Here is a 13,719-nt window from a genome sequence, read left to right as displayed (position 1 = left end):
GCCAGGAAGGGGGGCACGCTGGCTTTATAATCGATTACTCGAATGAGAGACCATGTGACTTATAAGAACTGGAATCTCGATATGCCGTTACCCCTCAATCCTGAAGAAGCATGGAGGTGGGCAAGGTTCTGAAGCTCGTCAATGAAAACGCGGGGTGCAGGGACAGGCACGCCAGTGAGAGTTTGCGCGCAACGTCAATTGTCGAATGTTTTGTCGTATTTCGGTGGGACGGCAGAAGTGATTCGGTCAGCATCTCAACTCATCGGAACTCCAGGTATGGACGACTTCAAGCTGGGTGGGCGGTGCCTCTTGGTTGGCTGTACCACTTACACCAAAGCTCAGCGCAAGGTCTCGTCACTTCTCAGAGTGTCACGCGGCTGAAGTACAGAAGTACAATCACAAAGCAGTGGGTAGTGAGCGAGGCATCTTTTGAGCGGGCGACTACGACGCTACTCATGCTAGGAACTCGAAAGGGATGGATCGATGAGCCAAAAAGATGAGAGACGATCATAATCGTACGCAAGAACTGCAAAAGAGTTGGGCCCTAACCAGGGATCGAACCTGGGACCTCTCCCAGTTTATGACGTCGAAGACACCCTAAGGGAGAATCATACCGCTAGACCATCAGGGCAGAGAGTACAATCTTTGATCGATGCGGCCCTCGGCCGGAAAACAGAATATGGATCTATTATCAGTACCCCGCAGCTTCTCCGCGACTGCAGCCTTCGGTTCGCAACCTCGAAACTGAGCAACTTGCCTCCATCAACTCAGCCAACAGCAACCTCAACTGAACTCGTATCTCTCCCGCTCAGCTCATACTCATGCGCCTCAACGAGGTCTACTACCATCTGGCGAATCAACTAAGCTATCGTCGCTATCAGGGGGCCCAAGACCCCTGTCAACACCTAAAAATGGCCCCAGATGGGCCAGAGATAAGCTACGCGTCCAGTGTCGCAATCGACCTTCACAAAGTCGGCATCCGAGCCTCCTTATTCCCGAGACTATATAAATACTTTTCAAGGACCCTTCGCAATGCGCACGTTGACTGACAGTGGCTTGCGATAACACCCCAAAAATTCAACATTTTCAAGCTTGTCACGGGGGCGGGTTGTCAGTCACATGGTTCACAACAAAGAGCCCGTCAACAACACCTGCACCTTCAGCTCGGGCAGCTTAGCTCCGATGGCGGACCTCCGCACCGATGAAACCTCGCCGTTCCTCCAACGGCCTGGTAGTCCAGCGTTGTCCCGAGAGGAGGACCAACGTCAGGAGCAGCACCCCGCGGCCGCACGGAAGCTCACCCTGGTCAACGGCCTGGCCATTGTCATTAGCCTGCAGATCGGCTCGGGAATCTTCAGCGTGCCCTCGCAGATCAGCCAGTTCGTCTCGGCCCCGGGCTACGGTCTGTTGGCATGGCTGTTTGGCGGGCTGCTCGTATGGACAGGCGCGGCGTCCTTCATCGAGCTGGGGTTGAGGATACCCAACAACGGAGGGATCCAAGAGTACCTCCGGGCGTGCTACGGCGAGTTTGCCGGGTTTCTGTTTACATGGGTCTGGTGCACCATCATCAAGCCGGCGGCGAACTCAATGATTGCTACCATTTTCGCCGACTACCTCACCGAGGCGTTCGTCCCGGACAACCAGCCACCGGAGCCCTGGTTATCAAAGGTGGTAGCGGCCGGGTGCATTGTCACAATGACGCTCGTCAACTGTCTGGGCGCAACGGCGGGCGCGAAAGCGGCTAACCTGTTCCTGTTCCTGAAAATGGCTGCCCTTGCAACCATCATTATTCTGGGGTGCGGCGTCTGGGCGTTCGGTCATGGGGAAGGGATCCCTTCGTCTGAATACGGGTGGTTCGGCCAGCGGCCCGACCAACGTGAGGTTGGTCTGTGGGAGTGGCTAGGAAACTTCGGGACGGCAACCTTTGGGGCTCTGTGGTGTTATGCGGGCTGGGAAATGGTGAGAGTGAACCCTTCTGACTATGCCAGGCCACCTGCTGAATGTTCCGTAGGTAGGATTTGTCGCGGGAGACATGAAGAATCCTCGTAGGGATCTGCCCATCGTGATTAATGGCTCGATGACGCTAGTGATCACTGGCTTCATGCTGATGAATGCTGCCTTGTATGTCTGCCTGCCCATGAGTGTTATGCAGAGCAGCAATACAGTGGCAGTGGTAAGTTTACGACTCTTGTCAGCCAGCAAATGCTCGTGCTGACATCAAAATAGGAGTTCGCAAATCGGGTTCTCGGCAGCTGGGCCGGTGTCCTCTTCTCCGTAATCGTCTCCATCTCGGCGATGGGCGCTCTGAACTCGAATGTCTTTGCTACCGCCAAGCTAGTGGTTGTTGCAAGTCAGCGAGGTTATTTTCCCGCTGTCTTGGCGAACCTGCATTGCAGCAATGAGAAGGACGAAGCTGGCTATGTCGATGAACAACTCTCTGCTTTGCCGAGGCTGCTCGGAGGACCTATCAAAGGCTTCGTTTCGTGGACGCAAAACCGACGTTGGCGCAGAAACGTGCCCATGTGAGAGTGACACCACCCAGCCGAGTTTTTAGCTGACGAGAGAAACAGTTTCCCACTGCTGCTGAACTGCGGCTTATCGGTTGTCTACGTTGTCGTGGGTAGCTTCAACGGCCTTGTAACATTCATTGGTATGTACAACCACTCAAGCTCTCAGGTCGTGGACTGACAGAATGCAGGCCTGGCGGCGTACATGATCTTCTTCTCGTCCGCTGTTGGACTCATTCTGCTTCGACGGAGAGACCGTCGTGCATCAGTAGCGAAAGCGGCCGAGTACAGAACTTGGCTCATCAACCCCATCATTTTCAGTGCCATTAGTGGTCTGTTGGTGGTCAGAGGTGTCATCACGGATCCTTTGCAGGGCGCGGCCATCCTCTTGGTCGCCCTCTTCGGCTTGGCCTTCTTTTCACTTAGATTCGGGTTGCGTGGCTTCACCAACAGGCAAGAGGCAGGATGAAGTTGTGCCCGGCGACGTGTGTCATTAGGGTATTGCAGCATATGCAGCATGCTTTCTTCGTCCAAAATCTCATCGACGGCGCGCGGCTGAGCCGGAGCATCGTACTGTGCTCGGATAGTTCTCGACACGCCAGAAAGGCGGCGCAGTATATTCAGAATTCTTACGAGGATGGAACTCGAAGTCCCCTTTCGAAGAGCGTTGCACAAGCCGAGGTTTACCTGCCTCCCCACGTTTGAGCCAGTACGCAGCCGATGTCATCAGCAGCTCGGCGAGCACAGAGAAAGCAAAGAGCCGGATGAGGCCTGTGAAACTTTGGGCGACGGCAGAGTCCGTGTTGGGCTCGAGTGCTTGATCGTTTCCAGGCGGGCGGAATCACATTGTGATACCAATACAAAATATTGAGACCCTGTTGAGGAACCAGAAAAGAGACTGCTGCTCTGTGTGACTAAATGCTAGCTGATGCACGGTGCTTGATGAGCTTGGATGACCTCACTCACGGGCCCCCGTGATTGGCTTCAGAAGAATTGACTAGAACAAAGTTTATGCTACCGCGGCGACGTGATTGTAAGTTGATGTTCTTGTCACAGTTGACATGTACAGTTGTGGCGTGAGATATGTTGCAATCAAGTTCCCACCGCTCTTTCTTCCCGCGCAGATCATCGGAATAAGGTAGGGTTGACGGATCTTCGCATGACGAGCTGGCGTACATAGTTGCAGCTCTAAGAAGTCGGAGACTTTGAATGTTCTAGAAAATTCATACCTAGTAGTGCACCGTTGACGGTGCGTGTGCATGACCCGACTGCAGATGGCGGACGGCGGATAGAGGGCGGGTGAGTGTACATGGTGGTGGGGGGTAAAATTGCCGGCGTCTGGCACGGTCGCAGCATCTTTGCCTGGCTCGATCGGGATACGTAAGATGGCCTGGGATGCTGCATATTTTCAGTCATTGATCGGGTCCTAGACTCCCCTGATAAGAAATGGTATGTTTCGCCTGCTGCGTGGGTAGGGTTGTGCAAGCCTCACGGCCCGACGACTTTGATGGCGAGGTCGACAGATGGGTGCAGATGTGGTGAAGTTGGTTTCATGGCACAGTTGAGTCCACTTTGCGCAGCCAACGCCGTTGATCAAAATGTTCCCCGACCGACGCCGCCTCGTGAAACTGGAGACATCGGCCTCCGAATGGGAGCCGGCATTGTGTTGGGTGCTTGCCGCGGTGCCGTTCTGCATCCAACGCCGACTAAGCCTCCCCATCGCCACGACTAGTTGGACGTTGACCAAGGGCAGACGGGCACTCCGCGTGGCGCACGCTCTTGCAGTCTCCAGCCTACTGTAACTGTGCGTATCATTTTGTCTTGACATGTCAAACAAGCCTTTGTACCCAACAACTCCGCACGTCTGGCTCGGTAAGTCTTGTGGTTCACCAGGAGCAGGATATCAGAAGCCATCGCGATTGTCCACCGGACGACGGTCGTTGGGAAAGGATGGCAAAGATCAGGCCGCGTCAAGGCAATCCGTGCAACGTGAACAATTGGAAATGGGCAGGCTGGCTGCCGTGGTACCGTGCCAGGTGCGGGCGTGGGAGAGACCAGTCGGCCAAGTGCCAGGCCCAAGACTCATCGAGGTGGAAGACCCAATCGACGGTGCCGGTTGCCCTAAACAGGTTCCCAGCATATGCAATGTGCAGGCCGGACGTGAGAACCGGCTGTGAAAGTGGAGATGGCTCGATGCAATTGCACCAAGACCTAGGCTTTGGACTTGGGCCGACCGCACTCCCAAGTCACGCTTGAACGTCAGGCTTGGACTCTTGGTGGTGTCTGGGACGGGTCCCATCCAGCCCATCCCACATCCCATCTGCAGGACGCAGCAGACTGCGTCGTAGTGCGTGGGCATGGCCATCATGCTCATACTGCTGCTGCTTCTACTGCTGCAGGTCGGGGAAAGCGACCAATGATGGCGCAGTATTGATTGGCACATCGAGAGTGAGTGGTGAAGGAGCTCTTGTTCGTGTCGAGACGGTCGCCACTCTCAACCCGAGAACTGAACTGGATGCCCTACTGGAATGGTTCAGTGACAGGCCTTACGTATTGCCAATTGACATGTGTCCGTATTCGACGTCGCCGGCTGTGGAGATTTTGATGATGTTACCGCTGCCGGGCCGTTTTCCTGGTTCAAGACATGTGCCGCCGTCCAAGATCAGGTTCATCAACCATCAATGCTGACGGTCGGCTGGAGAACGACAGCGACATCGACAACAATAGTAAACGTGAGATTGGCGACTATAGCCATGCCATCAAGGCCGTTTCGGCAGGACGTGTGTCGCGATAAGCAGAGGGACCCTGCCTTAAACTTTGCATCCAACAACATCCAAGAGTCGCGTTAGGAACGGTGTCACCTCGGTGACCACAGAGCACCGACGGTGTGTGTTGGCGGCTGGTCTTTAACGGCAACGGGGAGCACCGTGGCACACAACACGGGCTGGACTCTGCTGTCGTCGGAGGTGAACGAACGCCCGGGGCATTTGGTGCCATTGGTGGTGGTGGTGGGCGGGCGGTGGTGGCCCTGGACCCGGGCTGGAGGTGGAAGGAAAATAAAAAACAGAAGGCGGTGGAGACGTGCGGTACAAGGTACCGCCCTACAGCAGCCCAGCAGCCCAGCCGTCATCATGGAGGGGCACCCCCTCCCACCCAATGCCATGCACCCCTGCTCGCCCATGACCATGACCATGGCCTTCCATGTTCAAATAAGGACTTCTTGCACCTACGCCGCATCTTCAACGCCGCTCCCCAAAATCCCACCTTCCCCCTCCCCGCCTGACACCACCAGATACCTTACCTACCTGCGCAGTCTGTCTTAAGCGATCTCACCTCGCTCGCGCATTCACTCGATCCAGCCGGTCCTACCTTGCCAACCGCTTCCGTGTCCAAACCCGTCCGCCCAGATTCCCGTGCCTTCCACCTCCACCCGCAGGCATCTCACCTTAATTAACATCAACGCCTGCTCCCCCTCATCCTCCACCCGCCACGACCACTTGGAACTCACCTCGACTCTCGCTCTCAACCTCTGCCGAAATCTGATTCTCAACGTATCAATCCAGCATCGCAACTCGGGATTCGATCTACTGGTAAATCAGCTCTGTTAGCTGTGACGATTACCGCCAGTGCGACCCAAGCCAACGTTCCGACCCAAGCTGAGGGACCAAAACGTTGCGCAAGGCTGAGGCGGCCACACAAGAGACCGCATTACGACGCTCCCGCTCTCGCCGAGCCGAGAGACACACGATGCCTTCAAAGACCCCGACATCTTCTTGAGATTCTGTACCCTTTTACCTTGGTCATACAGATAACCAAACATGAACGATTCACGCAATATTGAAGATCTTCTACAGACGGGCTATTTCACCACTACTAGGGCCAAGACTCCCAAGCCGTAAGCCGAGCCAAGACCACACATCTCCTCTCCAATGCGCAACCAAAGTTCTGACCCAAACTGCAGATCCACACCGGAGCCCCCGGCCGTACCGCCTCATACATCTACCATAACCCGCTCGAGCTACTACGCCGATGCCGTCGTACCGCCGCCTCATACATCTACTATAACCCGCTCAAGCTACTACGCCGATGCCTATGTCCCCCGCACATTCGATGCGCCGATAAGAACTTCCCGCCGCAGGAATTACCCGCCTCCCCCGACCTGTGAAGATGAGACAGAGTCACTTCTCAAAGAACACGGCAGCGTCGTCTCGGCGTCCGACGATGAGCCTCCTTCACGAGGAGACGCCGAACAACACCCCATCATTATGGAGGTACATGAGTACAACCCTGAACGCCGTTTCGTGATCATCCCGAAATCCGACAGTGAGGGAGGAGACGGAGACTCCTCGTCAGACGACGCAAAATCGCGTTCCTCCGGCGGCTCGCGTTCTCCCAAGACAAGACTCAACGGAGACTATGGCGCGAACACATCAAGGAAATATTATGCGCCGCGAGTTGATGACCCAGACACCGCCAAACGGCCAGGCATTGAGAAGAGAAAGAGCAGACAGGACTTGCCCAAGATCGAGACCGACATCAAAGAAGAGGAGCCGCGTGTTCGGAGACACGAGCGAACGAAGTCAGGCACTCGTGCAGAACAGAAAGCCGATTACTTCTCTGCCCAGTACGACAAGCGGCAACCGAACGAGACATTGCTATCCCCCAAGGTCATCAAGCACGCAACAGGCGGTCGAGAAAAGGTCTACTACGATTACTCCCAGGCCGGTCGAAACGGTGTACCGCGGCCCCAACGAAGTTATTCGAACCTCGCAGACCAAAGGCGGTTCGACGATAATTATGGAAGGCAATCGTCGTCGAATCCCCCACCAGCTAGGCGCTCGAACACGAACTTTGATTCTCCCAAGGCGCCCAGGCAGTCTTCTGGGGACAGGGTCCCTGAGACTCCTCGTCACCAGCGTGAACGCATCGTACCCCGTGGTGAGCGACCAGAGAAGAAAGATCCCACCACGCCATACGATCGATCGGAGCAGGACAGAGAGCGCGACCGAGATCGCGAGCGGGACCGTGAGCGAGAACGGGATCGTGAGCGTGAGCGTGAGACGAAACGGACTCCAACCTACAAGCGCGACTCGCCACGCCGACGGGATGACAGCGGCTCCAGCAGCAGCGATTATTCGCACACCCCGCGGACGGCCAATGCCCGAAGGAGAAGGTCAATTGTGAACCAGGAGGGCAGAGAGAGCAGAGATGTTCTCTTGAGCCCCGAGCAGACCCGGCCGTCTCAATCCGGCAGATCTAGGTCTCGTGCGCCAGCTGAAATTGTCAACCCATCCCCGCGGGTATCAACCAAGTCTTTCGCCGAGGATCTCCCTCCTGCACCTCGCGTCTCGGCAACATTTCCCATCATCAAAGACCCGAGGGAGAGTGGGGATGTGCGGGAGAAGCCCACCACACCGTATCCTGAGGATGATATCCTGCCCAGCACGAGCCGTCTCAGCACTCGCGAGCCCGAACTTGTATCTAGAGCTCGCTCGCGATCTCGTGCATCTACTTTCAACAACACCGTAGTGATGCCAGCAGTCATGCCGCCCATGCCTGTTCCTGCTGGACCACGAAGCCCAAATGAGAAGAGGAGATCGCCCGAAAGAAGACCTATCACGCAACCTGCTGCGATAGTCTCACAAGCAGATGCATGGCCACCGGCCAGGTTCGATCCTACAAAGAGCGCGCTTGCCCTTGATGGACCAAGAGGCAGCTATCGGCGGTACTCGCATGACGCCGACAGAGGGGGCGTGCCTGACTTTCCTGAGTGCCCTCGGAAAAACGGCGTCGTTGGTTGCGCCGACTGGCTTAGTCTGCCACGTTGCGACAACTTCAACATCTGCCCTGACTGCTACAACGGAGTTTTCCTGAACACGGAATTCCGCAATGACTTCATGCCCATGCTGTTTCGGCCAATGGACAAGCCAATTGCTTGTGATTTTGGCTCGATTGGGTGGTACCACATTGCGTGGCTCCTTACATTGAAAAACCGACATACAGACTTGCGCCTTTTCTACCAGGTCGCCAATGTCGCCAGCAAGGTGACTAGCAGCAGTCCCTGTCCCGGAGATCGTCGCGTCACGCGCGTCTGGTATTCCCTCAAGAACCCATATACGCAGACGACCATGCCGGATTTCACCGTCTGTCACGAGTGTGCCAAAACAGTCGAGGGACTGTTACCCAATCTGCTAGGCGTGTTTGTCACTTTGCACCCTTCAGCGCAGCCGACCCGGAGCACTTGTGCAATGCACTACAATCCTGATCGGAAGCGTTTCGTGATGTACTTTGACGCATTGGAGACCACGTCAGATGTGGCTCTCGCTACAGCACAGCCGCCAAACATTGCCAAGCTTGTGAGCGATATCGAGACTCTATCGGTTTTCACTGAGTGCTGCAAGGACAACCCAGTTTTTGACCAAAATTGGCACATCATGCAGTACCTCCCGCAGTTCACCGTATGCGGTGACTGCTTTGACGAGGTGGTGGCACCTCAACTGAAAGACGGCAACGTCATTGCGCGGAACTTCTACGTGAAGCCCCAACGCCTCGAGGACGCAACGTGCCAGCTGTACTCGGCTCGAATGAGAGCCGTATTTGACAAGGCTTGCCGCCGTAACGATCCAAAGTACCTTGAGGTCAAGGTGCTCGAGCGGCAGAAGATGTTCGTCGAGACATACAAACGATTGTCCAAGCTGGAGCAGGAGAGGTCCCTCTGGGCAAGGGAAGAAAGCAAGAAGCTGCTACAGGAATGGGAAAAATGGGAATGATAACATGCACGAATGAATGAAATGAGAAACGGACGAGTATTATGATGAGCTTATACACCACGGCTTAGAAGCCGATAGATGCTATGAGATACTTAGAGACTAATTGTCTGTACGAAATGGAGTAAATTGGAACAATCTGATCAAGTGTCTTCTTCAGCGACACAAGAGTGCCGATTCAACCTGTGTTTTATTTAGTGAGCCAGTGCCGCACCTATTTCGGTCAACTCATCAACGAGATCAAATTCCTGCAACATCCAGGCAGCCAAGCAAGTATACCTTTAAAGCATAAGAAGAGGCTATTAGACATAGCGGTTCAACCATTTGTTCCGTTCCAGGTGCCCAATTAATAAAACGGCTGGTTCGTCCAACCCTTTTCGAGTAGTTTAGGGTGCGGAAAGTGGAGAGCAGGATGCTTTCACGAAGCTACCAACATTAAACATTAGCGAAAATTTACGTCGAAAACGGCTGCAGCGGATGAGCACAAAGTTTTATTTAGTGTTGAAGATACGTGGAAGCCCCTCCTGTTGGGTGAGCCGTTGTAAGGGGCGTCAATATGGTAGCTCCTGTGGTGCTGCGGTGTATCCATAATGCTTTCGCCAAAGATGCTATTGGTATTGAATAACACTTCGGGGGCTCGCATGGTTTCCCTCTATTATGGCATAGTCGTATCCGGAGGTACGAGAACGGGATAAAAATGACGCTTCCTGTGGAACTGAATTTTGGCCGATCTTTGCGACGCTGCTGCGTAGTTGTTTGTGGAAAAGGTTCTGGTGGATGATGTACTCGTCGTGTTTTCTTTTGCCCCCAAACACGACTGACTGACTTGTCATCGAAACCAGTAGTCCACTAAGCCAAGGACTTGGTGGAACAACAGACCTCTCTTTCACGAAAGCTTGATACAAGAAGTTAGTAATGGGTACCCGGGGATCGGCCTTGGGGCCAAGATGATCTGTCTACTCTCCACGTCCAAATAAGTCGTCCACAAGCAGATCTCGCACGACACCGGTTCCGCGGCACTCATGTGCCTGGGAGATGTCTAGCTTCGCCTCGGTCGATCAAGTGAAATTCAGAGAATCTTTTAGCGCGGAGGGGGCGGGATATTTGAGATTTTCATGCCCTCGCAACCTTAAACGCACCAAGGCCTGTGGGCGTTGGCCTGTGAGGCGCAGACGTCACCCTCAATCTCGACATGATGATTGAGTTGGTGATGTGTGTGTATGGGTGGCTGCGTGTATGGGTGTTCGGACTGAGGAACACCCGCTGCGACCATCCCAACCCAGGGGCTACCTAGACGAAAATAGTCATGCAGCAGTTCTCGTGAGAAGCCAATCGATGGATTGAGGGAAAGGAGGGGAGACATGGACGAGGGCCCTGGGCATGGAACTGGGCGGGAGTGTGGGGCACGGACCAAGAGCCTCCAGGGGTTTCGACGCTGTGCGAGCAGCGTGACAGCAACTCTGCCGAACCTCAACTTGGCAACAGGAAAGCAACATCGGATATGGACCTCGCTTTCGCTGCAAGGCGCTGCGAGTGCATGCTGACGCAGAGATGCTTCATCCATTGTTTGCGCTCTCCGGACGAGGAATGTGGCAAGCGACTCCACGGCGTTCGTGGTCGTGTCATTGTCCACTGAAATTTTCCAAGTTTAGAGAGGGATGTTCGTTCCCCATACTTGCAACACGAGAGTTGTGTCGGCTACTGTTGCCCGGGCGGTTCGTGAGGGAAACACAACGCAAAAGCTAATTGGAGAACGAGAGACAGGCGAGGAAAGCAAAAAGCCTCTTTTGAGTCCTCTCCCGCCAGGAAAGATCCAGATCTTCCAAAGGCTTGGCATACGAGCTTAAGTTGTTTACACGTCCCTTGGTCTTTCCGGTTACACGTCTTGGAGTAGCAGGGGGCCTGCGGCCCATCTTGAGACGGAGAGGCTGCCAAGTTCGAACCGCAACCGTTTCACCTCTCCCAAACCCGACCGCACCGCCTCGCTCGCCTCGCCCACGCATGCCCACGAGATCCCGGTTTTTTTCTCACTTGTTTTTCGCAGTCGTCGAGGAGTCTCGCTGACTGTCATGGACTCGTGGGGCCAGGGGCCCCGGTGACTTGCACGGCTATCAGGCACGCAAACTCGAAGGAAAAGGAGGTGCGGTTCATGGCGATGCAACACGATGCAAGGGCTACCAGGTCTGGAAACCTCGAGCAAAATACGGGGTCCGCGGTGCAAGAGGCGTCTCGAGACCGGAAGAAAAAAGTCGTCCAAACTCGGCTATGGCGCTCGTTCCCCTTCCCGCTGCAAGACAGCCAGTCAGTCCTGCAGGTCTGCATGTCTCTCTTCCCTTCTGGTTCCCCACGTCATTCCATCGTTCTTTCCTTTTACCACCTTTGGTGCACTCTCATCTGGGCTTCATTGGTTCTATTTCCCTCTGGAGTGTTCCTTTCTTTTCGTTTAACGAGAAATCGTTTACGACTTCTCTATTCCATTCTTTACTCACTCCTGGTCGAGTCTCGCTATTCATATTCTTGTTTCATTGTTTCTATTCTTCCTCCTACAGTCCAGGCGACCCTATTTCGAATTTTGAGTTTTCACGACTATCTCTTTATTATTACTTTCTTTTCTTAGCTGGGTCCAACGGTACATTCGATATAGTCGCCTCGGGAGGAAGACGTCGATGAACAACTACACTTAGGATTACCAAAGGAACAAGGAAGAACGACGACGGAGCCTTCGACGAGTCTGTTTCCTCTGGTCGCCGACCCCGACCTTCAACTCGGTCATCGCACACATCAAATCACATTCAACCATGAGGGGGCTTCTCAAGTTCGCTAGTGCGGCATGCGTGCTGGGCCAGCTGGCGGACGCTGCTGTTACAGTCAATTTCAACAGTGATCAGTCGATCAAGGATGGAGCGAGCACGATTGCTTTTGGTCTGTTGAAGTTCTACACAGGAAACAACACTGGTGACGTGCCAGGAAACCTGCCAGACCCTTATTTCTGTATGAGCACACGCAACCATCGGCTAGGATCCTCACTAACAACTCACAGGGTGGGAGGCGGGAGCGATGTTTGGAACGATGATCGACTACTGGCTGTTGACTGGAGACTCAACATACAACGACGTGACAACGCAGGCCATGCTTCACCAGGCTGGAGAGGACGCCGACTTCATGCCACGAAACCAGACTAAGAGCGAAGGAAACGATGACCAGGGATTTTGGGCGATGGCGGCGATGAGTGCAGCAGAGAACAAATTCCCGGACCCGCCAAAAGACCAGCCTCAATGGCTAGCGCTCGCCCAGGCCGTTTTCAATCAATATGTCACCCGTTGGGATACCGAAACATGCGGCGGCGGATTGCGGTGGCAGATCTTCACTTTCAACAACGGCTTCAACTACAAGAACTCCATCTCCAACGGCTGTTTCTTCAATATTGCTGCTCGACTAGCGAGGTTTACGGGTAACCAGACATATGCCGACTGGGCGGAAAAGATTTGGGATTGGGAGACGAGCGTCGGGTTGATCACGCCGGACTTCAAGATCTACGACGGTGCAGGAGTCGACAACGGCAAGAACTGCCAGGACAAGGATACGATCCAATGGTCTTACAACGCGGGTATTTTCATGCACGGCGCTGCCGTCATGTACAACCATACCCAAGACAAGAAGTGGTTTACCCGCACCGAGGGCGTCCTCACCGAAGCGACCACGCTTTTTTTCAACCAGAGCGCCATCAGCGAGCAGGCTTGCGAGCCTTTTACCCTATGCGACATTGACCAGCAGACTTTCAAGGGCTATTTGGTTCGTTGGATGGCTGGGACCGCGCAGGTCGTACCTGACTTGTTCGACAAGATCATGGGTCTCTTGAGGCCCAACGCAGAGCTAGCCATGTCGGTCTGCAACGGATCGCCGGCTACTGGATTCAAAGGCAAACCCGGAACGGCCTGCGGCTTCAAGTGGAACCCCAAAGGCCAATTCGACGGTCTGGTCGGCGTGGGTCCTCAGATGAGCGCTCTCGATGCGGCCATGTATATGCTGGTGAAGAAGTCCGATGTCAAGACCGCACCGGTGACGGCCGATACTGGAGGAACTTCAGTAGGCAACCCCAATGCCGGCATGAGCTTGCAGCCTAAGATTCCCACATTACCGCCGATTGAGACCAAGGACAGGGTAGCCGCCGGCTTCGCCACGACAGCCATGGTTCTCAGCGTCGTTGGCGGATGCTTCTTCATCATGAAATGATGAGTGTGCATCATCAGTAACTATCTTTGGGTTTCGCTGGCATCTAATTCGGATGGTATTGGACACGGCGTTGAGGAACAAACCAGCTTTGAGAGCGGTTTTCGCATGGTATGGCCGGGGCGGCAGCAATTGATGAAAATATCCCTCCAGAGAGGGCTTGGGTTGATGATATACCCTACATACATATATATATATATATATATACATACATA

At 54.4% G+C, this 13,719-nt stretch overlaps 3 protein-coding genes across 3 annotated transcripts; all 3 read left to right on the top strand.

Annotated features, from left to right (window-relative positions):
- Nucleotides 1-1,119: 1,119 nt before the first annotated feature.
- SLC7A6-1 (Y+L amino acid transporter 2) lies at nt 1,120-2,976 on the top strand (the record flags this gene model as incomplete). The annotated part of the gene is made up of 5 exons (XM_037319816.1): nt 1,120-1,959; nt 2,012-2,173; nt 2,227-2,522; nt 2,571-2,650; nt 2,699-2,976. The coding sequence occupies 5 exons, from the start codon at nt 1,120-1,122 to the stop codon at nt 2,974-2,976; spliced, it is 1,656 nt and encodes a 551-aa protein (XP_037181532.1).
- A 3,460-nt stretch (nt 2,977-6,436) lies between these two features.
- Nucleotides 6,437-9,277, top strand: CGCA056_v004560 (uncharacterized protein; the record flags this gene model as incomplete). The annotated part of the gene is made up of 1 exon (XM_037319815.1): nt 6,437-9,277. The coding sequence occupies one exon, from the start codon at nt 6,437-6,439 to the stop codon at nt 9,275-9,277; it is 2,841 nt and encodes a 946-aa protein (XP_037181531.1).
- Nucleotides 9,278-12,072: 2,795 nt separating this feature from the next.
- Nucleotides 12,073-13,507, top strand: DCW1-3 (Mannan endo-1,6-alpha-mannosidase DCW1; the record flags this gene model as incomplete). Its single annotated transcript, XM_037319814.1, has 2 exons — nt 12,073-12,265; nt 12,315-13,507. The coding sequence occupies 2 exons, from the start codon at nt 12,073-12,075 to the stop codon at nt 13,505-13,507; spliced, it is 1,386 nt and encodes a 461-aa protein (XP_037180617.1).
- Between the last annotated feature and the right edge of the window lie 212 nt (nt 13,508-13,719).

The sequence above is a fragment of the Colletotrichum aenigma genome (genome assembly GCF_013390185.1).
Source record: "Colletotrichum aenigma strain Cg56 chromosome Unknown KSG_Cg56_contig03, whole genome shotgun sequence".
Classification (NCBI taxonomy): Eukaryota; Fungi; Ascomycota; class Sordariomycetes; order Glomerellales; family Glomerellaceae; genus Colletotrichum; species Colletotrichum aenigma.
Note: the sequence above shows the minus strand (reverse complement) of the source record. Positions and strands in the feature narration are given on the sequence as shown.